Source organism: Chinchilla lanigera, unplaced genomic scaffold, assembly GCF_000276665.1.
Source record: "Chinchilla lanigera isolate Chin_1 unplaced genomic scaffold, ChiLan1.0 scaffold00012, whole genome shotgun sequence".
Classification (NCBI taxonomy): Eukaryota; Metazoa; Chordata; class Mammalia; order Rodentia; family Chinchillidae; genus Chinchilla; species Chinchilla lanigera.
The window spans coordinates 17,470,113-17,484,487 of NW_004955413.1; the positions used below are offsets into that span (position 1 = coordinate 17,470,113).

A 14,375-nucleotide genomic window follows, 5' to 3' on the forward strand; every position below is an offset into this window, starting at 1 on the left:
GCAATCCTCCTGCCTCAGGCTCCCAAGTGCTGGGATTATAGGTATGCACCACCACACCCAGCCTTCTTATGACTTCTTCTATATTTAGTTTGTGTCAGTAAAATTCAAACTCTTTCCATCGTCTTCAAGGCCATTGTCGCCTTTTCCCTTTCTTTACCAGGCTCCAGCAGTACTGCCCTCTTGGTCCTTGAATAAATTCAATTAGTTCCTACTTCAAGTTCTCTGCATTTGCCAGCCCTCCCGACAAGAATGCTTTTTCCTATTGGCACTGTCCCTTGGCAGGACAGGTACCCACTGCTCCTTCAGGTCTCGGATCAAACGCTGGCTTTACAGAGGGGCCTGCTTGCAAGGGTCACCCTATTGTGAGGGTCTCCTTCACTCTTTAATATCCTCCTTACTTTTCTACACAGTGAAATTACCTTATTCTTTTGTGTATCACATGACTCTTGACTCGAGAAAATAGTCTGTGCTAGGAAATAATATATATATTATATATATAATATATATTCAACATAATAATCAATATTTATATTATATATATATTCAACATCCTATTGATTCTTTCCAGATTTCATGTAAATACTGAGGAAATATTTGTGTCAGGGTGAATGAACTGATTGGTCTACAAGTTACAAGATTGGCTTTAATTCTAGCTTTGTCTCCTACCAATCTTACAACTTTGTTCAGACTGCACAAGCAAACTCAACATGTTCAGATGGAAATGAAAACACAGCATTACATTAAATGGATAAAAATACATTGTGCACCAGAAAATGCGCTTTAAACCAAAAAGTATAATATAGCTAACAGATATAAGATCATGGTATAGTCGTAGCAGGCTTAATGCATGTTTATAAAAAGCTTGGGGTAAATAAACTCTGGATAACCTTTGAAATTAACATATATTGTCCCACTTGGGGTAATTCTTTCATGATTTATAAAAACAAGCTTTATATATTTGTTTGTTGGTTTTAGACTTTTCCAGGAGCCGATGGCAGTTTCTCCTGATATAGATTAAAAGAGAAAGCTTATGATTTCTTCGGACTGTGACCATACTAATCCTCTGTTCTGTTGAGACTGACCCTTGCTTACATCCTTGATAGTAAGAAATGTACTTACAACTCCCGTGTGTTTCTTACAGGACTCAAAAGGCAGAGAACCTTCACCAGTTCGCCAGCTGTCATCGCCTATCTCATCACTCAGGAGAAACTCATTCAGCTTTTGAACGCTGCAAAAGGCAGAGAAACAAGCACGCAATCAGCCATGAAACTGCCGACAAACATGCTACCTAGACAAGCAAATCTTCCCCCTACTTGGTATCATGGTGAGCAGGCTGCTTCTGAGGGTTGCTTTTCTAAACCACCTGGAAATCAGCTAATTGTCAAACATCCTGAATTGCCCAGGACTCGGTGGTCCTTAGTACATAAGGATTTCAGCACCAACATGAGAAAAATCTTAGGAAAACCACGACCATTGGTCATCCTAAACTCAGTGTAACCTCCTTTGCATTTTTCTTTTTTGGCAATTATATTCCTCATCAAAGATGGCAGAGTTGGACAGGAAATTTTAAAAGGGTGGTTACAAATAATAATACCAATGAGAGGAATATTCTTATAATTTTTTCAGAGGGGAATTGAAATGTAGGTAAGTAACTTGTTCAAACCCTTTTGTCACATCATATATAGTTATAGAGTCCCTGACTATCCTGTTTCAGCACTATACATTGCACATATTTTCTGAACTTGGAAATAAGAGGACTTCTAGAGTCTTGTTACTAAAACTATTGGTAAAGGTTCAGCCCCAGGAGCACCTGGGAGCTTATTAGGAAGAGAAAAGCTCCAACCACGCTAGGACTTATAAGTAAGAATATATATTTTAACAGTATCTAGAAGTGCTTCATGAACATGTGACAGTTTCTAAGGTTCTGTTCCAGAAGAATGCTTTGCAGATGTTCTTTACCATTATGTCCTTGCTCCAGGCAAGACTCCATGGTCTATTTCTCTCAGTCTAACTTTCTTAAACAGTTATCATAGGATGAGGAGCAAAAATAAGTTTAAAAAGATCGGGCTGAGGATATAGCTCAGCGGCACAGTGCCTGCCGTGCAAGCGTGAGGTCCTGAGATCGATTCCCTGTACCAAAAAAAAAGATCAATAACACGGTCGTCCTTCAATCAGTAAACTAATACACTAAAAACAGTTCTGTAAAGCTGCAAAGGAAAAGAAATGCTCCAATACAGCATCAGCTATAGGAAAACTAGAAAATAGATATTCACAGTGAAAGCTCTATTTTAAATGTTTTTAAATTTCCTTTGACCTTTAGTCAAGTTCACTGCCTCTAAGTAGGTCTGATAAGTTTGTTTTTGTAACATGCTAAGAAAATAAATTTAACTCAGTCTGTTGCTCATGATCTTTAAGAGCTTTGCCTCTGTGGGCCTTCAAAACACAAAGGTAGATAACACGCCCAGGAGCAGTCTAATCTTTAGTTTCCAAACTGCTCTTCTAGGGAACTAAAAGGACTTAAGAAGGGCTTTGATTTGCAAGCTGTTAGCCTCTGTTAGCAAAGTCTGACCATAAAGACTTCAAAGACACAGCAATGGAAGCGCCTTATGAGACAGCATTTTATTTGCCTTAAAGAACACATATTCCTTTTTTACTTTTGCAGACGGTACTGGCCATTTTGCTCCTATGTTTTGCAGATATGTGGTCTCAAGGAGCACAGCTTGGTCAATGAAAGGCATACATTTTAACAACCTTGCCCCCGGCCACGGCACACACAAGGGAGTACTATGGCCCAGCACACTTGCCTTTGTGGCTTCAAGTCCAGCAGCACCTGGCACACATTACTCTGTGAATGCTTGTTCAGTGAATCAAGGAAATAAGCTAGTGATTCAGATATTGAAGAGGGTCATTCAATTCTCCGTTTCATTGTTCTAGTATACACACAAGTCTTACTGAAGTTTTAATGGAATAAATGAGGGTCACTCTTGCTGCAGGAAGCGATGATCTGTCAGTTTAAAGGAGGGTAGAGAAACCTATCCCAAAGGGTAACATCCCTCCTGGAACTTCTGTTACAATGAGTATCGATGGACCTCCAATATCAGCCCTTTCCTAAACCTCTCTTCTCCATTTCTTTGTTCTCCTATTTTCTCGTTGCTTTATTAACCATTAGTTACTATCTTTTACACTACACTGTCAACTCCTCAAGAGCAAAGCTTTTCATTTCCAGAATCTAGCTCAAGAGCTAAAGCATAGTAATTCCTCAAGAAATGTCTGCTGAATAAGTGGGAAATACAAAGAGCATTTTCTCTTCATAGGAGTTCCTCTCAGACATCACAGAGGTAAAGCAATTAAGGACAATGCATGAATCCCAACCAGTGGTGAAGTAATTTCTACCACTCTGCCAGGATTATAATTTAAAGATGCAAATGTATTCATGGAACAGTTCTTTTCTTAAAATAGCAAATGGCATTTTTGCCTTTCAGTGTCTTTTATCATCTAAAAGATGATCTGTAGTCCAGGTTGGCCTTGAATTCACTATGTAGCCCACTCTGCCCTTGAACTCATGGCAATCCTCCTGCCTCAACCTCCCACATGCTGGGATTATAGGGGTGCATCACCATGCTTCGCCAGCCTGTTGTAGAGCTTTGTAACAACATAGTGGAACAAGCTGCCTTTTCTGGTCCTTCCAACAAGACTGTGGGCTCATTGTGCATTTTGATCTTTCATCTTTGCCATTACTAATGCCTAGCAAGGTATCTGAATCAATAATCAATGAATGCAGAGTCACAGAAGATGCTCAGAGGAATGTGATGAAAATGAGTAAAAGGGCGGTAAATTAGCAAAATACAAAATTGTAAAATACTTAAACTATCTAGGCAACAGTCTGGATATTTTTATGGATTTTCTTGTTTAATTTTTTCAGCCACCATTAGCAAGGGCTATTATTAGGTTCATTTGATAAGAGAGGGTGCGAAGACCACAGAAAGCATGCCTGAGGCTGGACCATGACTACCCTATGGCTGGACTTTGTAAGCAGGTGTATTTGACACTAGTCAGTTTACTGTCCTGCCTCCACCACCTTTACAGTTCAGTATTTTACTAACTTCTCATTTGTTTGGATTACTGACAAAAGCATTTAAGATTTTAGTTGTTTATGTGTGCCACCTTTTGACTTATCAAATTTTACTTCGTATGTTTAAATGCATCTTGAATACCTTGAACAAGTGCCGCATTAATTGGGAATCACTGATTTTGTTGTTAGAGTTATATGTGCTTTTTTGTTTTGTTTTGTTAGGATATTTGGTTTTGGTTTTGGTTTTTTGAGACAAGTTCTCACAATTTAGTCCAGGCTGAAAAAAATATACATATAAAATTTGGTTTATATATATTTGGAATTTTTTATAAGAATTATGAACTAAAATACAGAGACCAGGATAAAATGTAGGCATGCTGTATGATAAATTTCAGTAGCAATGTATCTACTGAAGGTAAGGCAGTAGGCCAGCCAAACACAAATTCCTTTACATGCGAATAAGGGCACGAGGTGTCCCACAAGTTATCCCAAAAAAATGAGGGATCTATTTTTTTCCTTTGGCAAATAATCTCTTTGGACATAGATACTACATTATACACCAAATACCAGATACCTACACTCAAATTATTTATAATAGCTTCTCCTCCAGTAAAGTAAAACAAGTAAGTTATTTCCTAATAAAGAAAAGTGGAGAAGGAAGGTAAGCATCCTGGGGAAAATAACACTTTTATTTAAGCATTTAGATTTTTAAATAATAGTGACTTTTCTTCTCTCTATTTTGCAAATATAGACTGCAATGCTTCATCATAGAATGTTTAGGAAGCTCAAATAGTATAGAGTGCCATGGGCTGTGAAGAGGCAAGGAACAAATACACTTCAAGGAACAAATACACTTCAACAAATACACTTTTTTTGTTTGTTGTTTTGGTTTTTTTTTTTGTCTTTTTGAGACAGGGTCTCACTATGCAGCTCAGGCTGACTTTGAGCTCACTTGGTAGCCCAGGCTGGTCTTGAACTCACAACAATCCTCCTGCCTCAGCCTCCCAAGTGCCACCACGCCTGGCCTTATAGTTCAAGTTTGGAAGAAAGAGCAAATATGGTTCAGGTTCTTTGTGGTATTCACTGGGGATATACAGGGGATATTTCCTATAGATATTTATTATTTTTATATATTTATTTTTTATTTTATATTTATTATATGTCTTGTGCATATTTTATTATATTACATTCTATGTGTTACTTGTAATATATTATATGAGAGATATTACATATATTATACATGACATATTATATATGACATATTGTACATATATATACATACATACATATACATATATCCCAACTAAGGAATGCCACAAAGACAACTTTAGCTAATGATCCAAAGCTTTTCTAAAGAAAGCATAGAATTTTCCTGGAGCAGAGAATTTCACACAGCACGGCGTTTTCCTCTAGTAGGGAAGACTCCAAATTGCCTAAATGCATGTATGACACACATTTGGGAATATGCTTCAGCCCGTTCTAACCCACCAAATTCCTGAACTCATTTAAGAATGCAGGGGAAAACTTATGACTTCCACAGTCCTAAAAAGGAGATCTCAAAATCAGCTGACCAAAGCCTCCGATTATAAACAAGCTTTTCAACTCAGTGGCCAGCTGGCATCCAAGACTGATCACGGGTTCCCAGGCTCGGAAGAAAATGTCCAGCCCCGTCAGGACTGGGAAAATGCTTACTTGGGTTCCCAGAACTGGCACACAGTGGGAAAAATGATTGGCTTCCTCTACTGACCAGCCATCTCTGTAGGCCCCGCAAATCAACTGCTGTAAGCCATTCTAGAAAAGCAAGTTTTTATAAGCAGATTCTGCTTGGCCTATGGCTTGGGAAAACTGGAACTAAGCCCTAAAAACAGACTGGTCTTTATCAAACTGGTAAGTGCCTTTTCCCCGAAATGTACAGAAGGGAGAGTGCTACGCAGAAACACACAGGGGATTTTATCCACTCTCATCTATATTAGGATTTACTACAGCAAAACCGTGTACTATGGATTTGGGGGAACTCCCTAAGTTGTTATCTTTTCCCAAACCCACTGAAAGTTCTTTTGATCTTTGGTAACCCCCTGATTTCAGAGGAATTATTTGTTAAAAGCTATCAACTGCTTTTTATCTCTCCTTGCAGGGCAAAATCACATTCCAGTTAATAGTGCAACCATGAAAGGGATAGCTGTTAAATGCGGAAAATGAAAATAGGGACCAAAATAGCAGACTATGGCCATTTATCACTTTTATTGTTTGAAGTACCGTCCCTTCCAAAGCACTGCCTAATTTGGAAGCGGTGCTCCACAGCGCAGCCCATGATCTGTTCAAGCGCTTCAGAAGGCAGAACAATAAGAAAAGAAAATGAGGGCAGACGAGGCCAGAGGGCCTGAGCTTTAAACTGAAACAAGCTTCCGAACTGCTACTAAAGGCCCAACTCAGAGAACAGGATTGAAGTTATGGGATGACACCACCACATCCCAGCAGGATTCATTCACAACAGGATAGTTTTGATGCATTTCAATTTTATCCGGCATTAAGCCATTGGTAAGTCAATGCCAAATGGGGCCTAAAAGTGGAGATTCTGGTGCTTTGAATGTGCAATACCAGTTCTTTCATTAATAGATAGATACTGGAAAAATGATGCCATTTTAAGACATTACAGGAGAAGTTCTAGACTGCTGTCGACAGCAACATCCTATTTCATATACTTAAGGCAGGAGTTTTCCAGTTTTCCTTTAATGGTGCAACGTTTGGGCACATCTTTCAAAGGTCAGATATAAATGATGATAATTGTTCATGAAACATACGGAGGTTGAATAAGGTTTGTCAAGAGCAGATCGCCAAAAGCAAAGTACTACCTAAGACAACCTTGTTTTCCATAAATTCTAAGACACAGGTAGATCATGGTACACACAATGTAGTAGATGTGGCTTGGTGATGTATTTATAGAATACAAATGCAAACGGTGGGGAAAGGGCTATCATCACAGCACATCTATTTCATAGCTGTATGTTATGGGAAATTTTAAATGAAGCAAATTCTACACTGCTTGGAAACACTCTAGAAGTGTATTTAAGTGAGCAAAATACTAGAAATTTTTTGCAAGCCTCTCCATTTTCAAGGCACTGATTTTTAATTTTTTTTCCAGCCTAGACTAAATTTATAACAGAATTTATGTGTTGATATAAAAATTCTCTGTTACTGATACTGTACATTGACATTAGTAAGGTTTCAGTGGAGACCATTGTGTCCATAACACTGTCAAGCATGGTGGTGCATGCCTGTAATCTCAGCGCTCAAGAGGCTGAGTCAGGAGGATTGCTGTGAGTTTGAGGCCAGCCTTGGCTACATAGTGAGTTCAAAGCCAGCCTCTTGAACTACATGGACAGACCTTGTCTCAAATACACAAAACAAACCAGAAAAACAAAACAAGTCATAAATAGTCTCAAATAGATAGATACTGTTTGACCCTCTACCACTTCAATGAAAAGCATCATTGCTATATTCCTCAAGGACCTCAAAGCTGTGCATGCTACTAAAACTAGTATCATAACATCTAGAAATTGGACCTAAGGAAGCCATGAAAGAAAAGTGCAAGATAAACAAAGATATTTACTGTTATGTATGTTAAGCAGAAAACAGAAACATTATCAATGTCCAATAAAGAGTCAATTAATAGAGAAATTAATATACTTCTAAACAATGGACTATCACATGGCCAGTAGTGAGGAGAAAATAATGAAAAGAATGGGTGAAATAAGGCGTCAAAAGCTACACGCATTCAACATCTTTATTTCACAATAATTATTTTTCTGTGAAATAAAGGACTGAAAGTTTACCCACCAAAATTTTAACCATGGTCATCTCTGCGTAGTGATTTTCAGACTCACTATGCAGTTTAGGCTGGCCTTGAGCTCACTTTGTAGCTGGCCTCAAATCCACAACAATCCTCCTGCCTCAGCCTCCTGAGTGCTGGGATTACAGGCGTGCGCCACCATGCCCAGCTGGGTAGTGATTATGAATGCTCTTTTTTTATACTTTTGCGATTGTACCATGAGGACATACATTATTTCTACACTCAGTAAGCAGGTACTGCAGTGATTTCGGTGCATACCTTATGATGGCTTTGACTGCAAATCTGACCACAGTGGACAGCAGGAACAGCGGGGTGACGAGGATGTGGAAGAGAGACAGGGAAGCAAAGGCCTCTGCAGGCTTGAGGTTGTGGCCGCTGGCATACGCATGGGTCACAAATGTCTGTGCAAAGAAAGGGTTGCTTTAGAGAGAGCCAGAGAAAGTCTCTATGTTCATTTTCCTTTGTGCCAATATGTCCATTGCAACTATGTAAACAATTCCTTTGTCCCAAGCTCCTTACCTAAAACAATACTGTTGGTGCATACTAAATGCTTGACGAGTCACCCTAGCAGTAAACTGCTAAGAAAATCAGGACAGATTCTATTTACAGCATGAGAAACTGACTTCTGTCAAATTACTGAGTTGGGGAATAACTACATGAAGAACTCACAGTTCTTAACTGTGGGTCAGTCAGGCCCTTTGCAATCAACAATGCTTTCATATTCTAAGAGAAAAGAGAATGTTCTGTTATTTAAGTGTCCCTAGTGTAGATTACTAAAACTGCATGCAGAAATGTGAAGACATTTCACATTTCTAAAAATAATGTCAGTGGCTGGGTTTCTCATTTGAACTCAAAATATAATCTAATTATTTAACATTTTCCAGTTGTTGATCTAGCACCACGTTGTAAAAATGTATGGGAACCGGGTCATTGAGATTAAAACAGTTAATTCTCAACCACTGTCAGCTCTTCCCTCAGGGTGCCTGTGTCAGCGTTTGGAAATAGTTTCCATTGTCATGAGTGAGAGTAGGTAGAGGCCATGGAGGCCAGAAAATACCCTAAAGCTACAACACCCCCCCCCATGATTAAAAAGTTATCTGGCCAAGGTGTTCACAGTGTCAAGAGTGAGAAATCCTGGACTAGAAAAATTGCAAAGAAGGGACAACAGAAATGAGGCAATATATATTACCACCCACACATTCTTTTTCATAAATCATTTATACACACTGACTTGGCTCCATTTGTAAAAACAACAAAAAGCATCTTACAGCGAGGACGGCTGCTATGGGAATTGCTGCGTTCATGAAGACTGTGGAAAGAAATCAAATATGTTAGCTTCACTGACCTGTGAAAAAAATTTCAGTCATTTTAATTAATCAGCTATTATTAAACTTTTCTTGGAAACAGGAAAGACAAAGTGCTTTAAACAGTGTTTGGTCAGGAGTCCACACACATTTCCCAGTTGGTATCCCCATGTCTATTTATATCAGCTGACACATATTAGTCTGAAGCAGAAACTATTTTTCTTCACTGAAGAATTACAGGACTTTTAAAAATGAAATCTTACAAACAACAGAATTTGGAGAAAATAAGCCTTTTTATGCAAATCATAAGAACTTAATAAGTATACATTCTTTTGATTATTCTTTCTTCTTAATATATAAAAACATTTCATAATCAAACAAGATAATAACAAATTGTTATCATGCGGTATATTGTTATCATCAGAGTATGAAACATAAACCCAAAAGATTCTTACAAAAAAGAAACAAACAGCACAAACTTTCCTTTCAACCAAGAGCAACTGTTAATTTAAATAAAACAAATTAGCATATATTGAAATATTTCCAAAACAGTGGCATAGTAGTTTGGGGAAGTATTTAGACTTCTCTTTCCTTCCTCTTTCTCTCTCTTCTATTTGGTTTGCAATCTATATTTTGTTTGCTCCACTAAACTAATTTAAATATATAAATTCGGGTCACTACACACACTGAAAATGGAAATTTGACATTGGGTCAGGATTCATTTCCAGCAGTGATATCAGCATTCACTTACAATCCTCTGTGAATAAAAAATTCAATAAAAACTTCGTATGTTGGGTCGTTTGCTTATTTTAAAATATCTCTGGGAATATCGTTCACTATCATTTGGTGAGTATTATATACACAGCTAAAGCAAGGAAAAGCAATTATTTTCCTCTAAAATGTTATTGTTAAAAAGTCATAGTAAAAGCAAGAAGCCAAGTTGATGGTTTATAATTATACTGTTCAGAAACTACAGAAATTTGGAGACTGAGGGCCCAAAAGACACAGTGACTTATCACAGCTGCAGGCAATGAGAGCTTCAGGCAGGGTTTTAGAGAGTAGAGGGCTTGGGTTGAAAAATCATCTGGTCTCAGGAAGCCCCTCCCCCACGCACTGCAGATAGAACGGAATCAGACTGCGCTGTTGCGGATCCACACCTGACTCGGTTATCAAGCCCCAAATCTTGTGCAATGGAGAGGATGCAAACACTGAATGGAGCGGGGAGGAGACACATTTCTTTCTCTGGCTCTCGTCCCTTCACTTCTAGCAAATCTATTGTTTCTTTTACCTTCCTCATTTTCTACACTTCATATCTATTCTCGCAGTTTTAACTAATTTCCTCTTGATGAGTAAGAAGCAAACAACAACCACCATTTTAATGAAAAACATTTTTATCACAACCTGGCCCTCATTTGAGTTCCAGGTATTCTCACGATAAGATGAAAGGGAGCTGGGCACGGTGGCGCATGCCTGAAATCCCAGCACTCAGGAAGCTGAGGCAGGAGGATCGCTATGAGTTTGAGGCCAGCTTGGACTATGCAGCAAGACCTGTCTCAAAAAACCAAACCAAAAAAGAGAAAAAAGGATGAGAAGGAAAAGCTTACTGCTGTGTAGCTCACATACAAACCTAGCTGCCCGGTCTAGGCACCAACTTGTCTGCTAATACTCAAGCAATTCAGAATGACTGAGGTATGATGTTTGCATTCTATATCCATTCTCATATGTAATGATTATGACAACCCTAAATCATTAAGAGGAGACATTTCAGGTTACACACAAAATTCCGAAGTATCTTGGATGAACGCCCATACATTTCTGTTCCAAAAGTCTCATGATATTTCTACTTCTCCATATAAAACATTACCAAAGTGAAGAATGAAAAGTAAAAGAGCATCTTCTTTGCCTTCAGCAGTGAATTAAACCCACACACAGTACGTGACCACTAAGCAACAGAAACTAGAAAATTGTTTTGCAGAGTCTCTTTACCCCGCCAATAATATCTCATATGGCAAGAACACTAAACACAAAAAGTAGAATGGGATCTCCAGTCCTGCTGGTATTTGCCCTAACTATGCTTTTTAACATAGCAGATACCATTTCCACACACTTCACACAGTTGCCTTGCTTCATTCCCAAGGTAATTCTAAGGAGAAAACTGAGACTTTAGCCAACAGCTGACCCAGGTTGTACTGCCAACAAGTTGATGAGCCATGATTTGACTGCCGGTCAGCATAACACCCGGAGGTGTCCACCACTAACCTGTATCATTACTTTTTAAAATTTTTCTTACTTTGTAGTTTTCGCATAGTGTTCTACAAATATAATTCATCCAATATTTTAACACTTCCTGTCAGTGTCACATTTGTGGCCTTTTCTTATTTTTGCAAGATACCTGTAATGCAAGTATTACCATGACACCAGAATAGAGTGACATTTAGAATAGAGTGTGCACTTAATATTTTTTCTGTTTCACGGAGGAAGCATTTATCATCTCTAAGATTTAAAGACATTTATAATTCAACAGAAAACATCATATATGCTTATCAAACTTCAAGTTGTTAAAAGAACTTGGAAACAATAGGGATGAGTAAAACTAACACACAAATCAATCACACAAATATTAGTGGAGCTATAGTTTGGTTAACTTTTTGTAAATTGTGCTAACATGGACCTATCATTTTTGAGAGTCATGCTTCATACTTTGAAGGAAAAAATTTAAAATGCACTGGAAGAGAGGGTTTTTATATGACTACCATCTGGCTCTTTTTACTTGAAAATGAATTTATTTTTTCCCCAATTTTTGAAAATAGCATTTCAAGTACAGTCCTCAGGAATATATTAGTTCTAAAAAAGGTAGATGAAACAAATATAGCTGTATATAATTTTTATAATCTTTGAGGATGAAAACATCAATAGTAATATAATCAAATCAACTTAAAGAAATTAATTTTTACTAAAAAAGAATTTAAATGGGTTTGGGGGTTCACACTTAGCATCTCAGCAATCTGCGAGGCTGGGGCAGAAGGATTCCAAGTTTGAATCCACCCTGGGCAATTGAATCACTTAACAAGACCCTATCTCAAAATTCAAAATAATTTAAAAAGAGATCTGGGGATGTAGCTAAGTATGAAGGCCATGTATCATGAAAGGAAAGAAAGATAGAAGGAAAGGAGGGAGGGAGGGAGGGAGAGAAGAAGGAAGGAAGGAGGGAAGGAAGGAAGGAAGGAAGGAAGGAAGGAAGGAAGGAAGGAAAGAAGGAAGGAAAGGAAGAAGGAGGAGGGAGGAAAGGAAAGAGGAAGGAAGAAAGGATGAAGAATTTAAAGACATGGCCTCAAAATCTCTCTCTGGTGAAAAAAATTATATGTATTTGTACTTGAATTTATATAAAGAAAGGAAACCAATTACATCATTCCAGTAGTAACTGATAAAATATCTCAGTTGCATTACTAATATTATTACCATTTTCACTCTACAAATAAAGCAACTAAGGCTTTTTGCTTTGTAAAATAACATGGCCAAAGACAAACAACTTGCAACGAATCAACTTCAGTTCTATTTGAGCTAAACCTGTGCCTATCCCGGTCTTTAATTTAAATTTAAACAGCCTCATGTGACTTGTGGCTATAGCAGACACACATCTAGAAAATAAAACGCTTCCTTTGCTGACTGGAGCGTTTCACTGATCATAATGCAAACTGGATAGATTGTGCTAGTGGATTACTCTTAACATCACCTGTTCTGAGGGTAACAGCAACTTACTGGACAGTGATGTGTAAAGTGCAAAAGTTTTGAGACTGGATAATTCTTTCATCCTTGTTTCTTCCACACTCTTGCAGAAAATATGTTCCCAGGCATATAACTTTAGAAGTTTGATGCCTTTCAATATTTCATTTGTTTTCTTCAATCTTTCAGTGGAATAATCCTATAAAACAATAGAATGAAATATAGTACAAGCTACATCCATATGAATCCAAAAGGTAGGATGAAGGAATAGACAGGTACTGAAAAGATTTTGATTTCTGACTGGCTGTGCAACTAATCAGGTTGTCAAACTCCTAGAAGTAGTTCAACTCATATCTTGACTGCTCAACCTAAAATGAAAAATTTAAAAATATGGCCTCAAAACTTCTTTCTGCAGAAAAAATTACATGTATTTGATACCTCGGTTTATATAAAAAGTTTCTACAGTTTCACATGATTTTCTGGAATAATATCAGCCGATAATATAGACACAACTCTTAAGAACTAATAAAGAAAAAACAGCTCCTAACATCTAAATTATTTTAATCTCCCTTGAGCACTATCATTCATATTTAAAGGAAGAAAAACAATGAATTTAAGAAAAATGTGTTTCTTATCTTATTAGGGTACAATACTGTATGTGTTCACATTGTGTTTTTGCAATTTATTGAAACTAAAGTTATTAACTTTAATTTCATGAGATTTCTATATACTTCTTTCTAGCTCTTGTTTTTTAATACCTAATTAGTTTTACAGGATACTAACAACTGGGATTACTGATAGAAAGATCTGCAGCAGACACAGATGCTTACATCTCATCAGCTGTTTATCTTCCTCCACCACCAATGTACTAGAATTATTAGCAAGGTACAATATGACCTGTTAACTATCCAAAGGGATAGCAGAGTGGCCAAAGTATAGATAGGACAAAGCAAAAGTAGCCAGTGGGCTGTATTTTGTTCATCTCTTTGAATTTTCAGGGTCTTAAATGCCTATCAAATGATGTTTCAGTGAGTGAATGGATATGGTATGAACAGCTAACCAAAAGACGTGCTTGAGGATACTCATATTTCCATTTACGTCCCTCTCCCTCCCCTGTATTTGTGTGGTGGTCAAAAGGGTAGATGGGTCAGACAGAGATACTGAGTGATTTCACTAGAAGGAGAAGAAAAACGAATGACAAAGAACCACTTAGGTGACATGCAACTTGTTTGTCACAGTAGAAGCATCAGTGTGGGAAGCAGTTCCAATTAGAGAAGCTATTCCCACCAGCGGCAGCATCCCTTCATTTTATGCCTGACTTACAGACGGTCTCGTTCACATTCAGTCAAACTTGCTCTCTAAACATGCTGCCAACAATTTTATTATTTGCAAGTAGTTTTTAAAAGCAGCTCATTCTTGCCCAAAT

General features: G+C 37.7%; 1 protein-coding gene across 11 annotated transcripts in view; it reads right to left on the reverse strand.

The window, feature by feature from the left end:
- The window catches only part of Abcc9 (ATP-binding cassette, sub-family C (CFTR/MRP), member 9), a 124,255-nt gene that overhangs the window by 84,147 nt on the left and 25,733 nt on the right, over nt 1–14,375 (reverse strand). For all 11 annotated transcript variants that reach the window (XM_013511597.1, XM_013511601.1, XM_013511602.1 and 8 more), the window contains 4 exons: nt 12,986–13,148; nt 9,191–9,231; nt 8,181–8,323; nt 1,120–1,228 (listed from right to left, as the gene is read on the reverse strand). In XM_013511597.1, the coding sequence (XP_013367051.1) occupies nt 1,120–1,228; nt 8,181–8,323; nt 9,191–9,231; nt 12,986–13,148 (456 nt within the window). The remainder of the gene's footprint in view (nt 1–1,119; nt 1,229–8,180; nt 8,324–9,190; nt 9,232–12,985; nt 13,149–14,375) is intronic.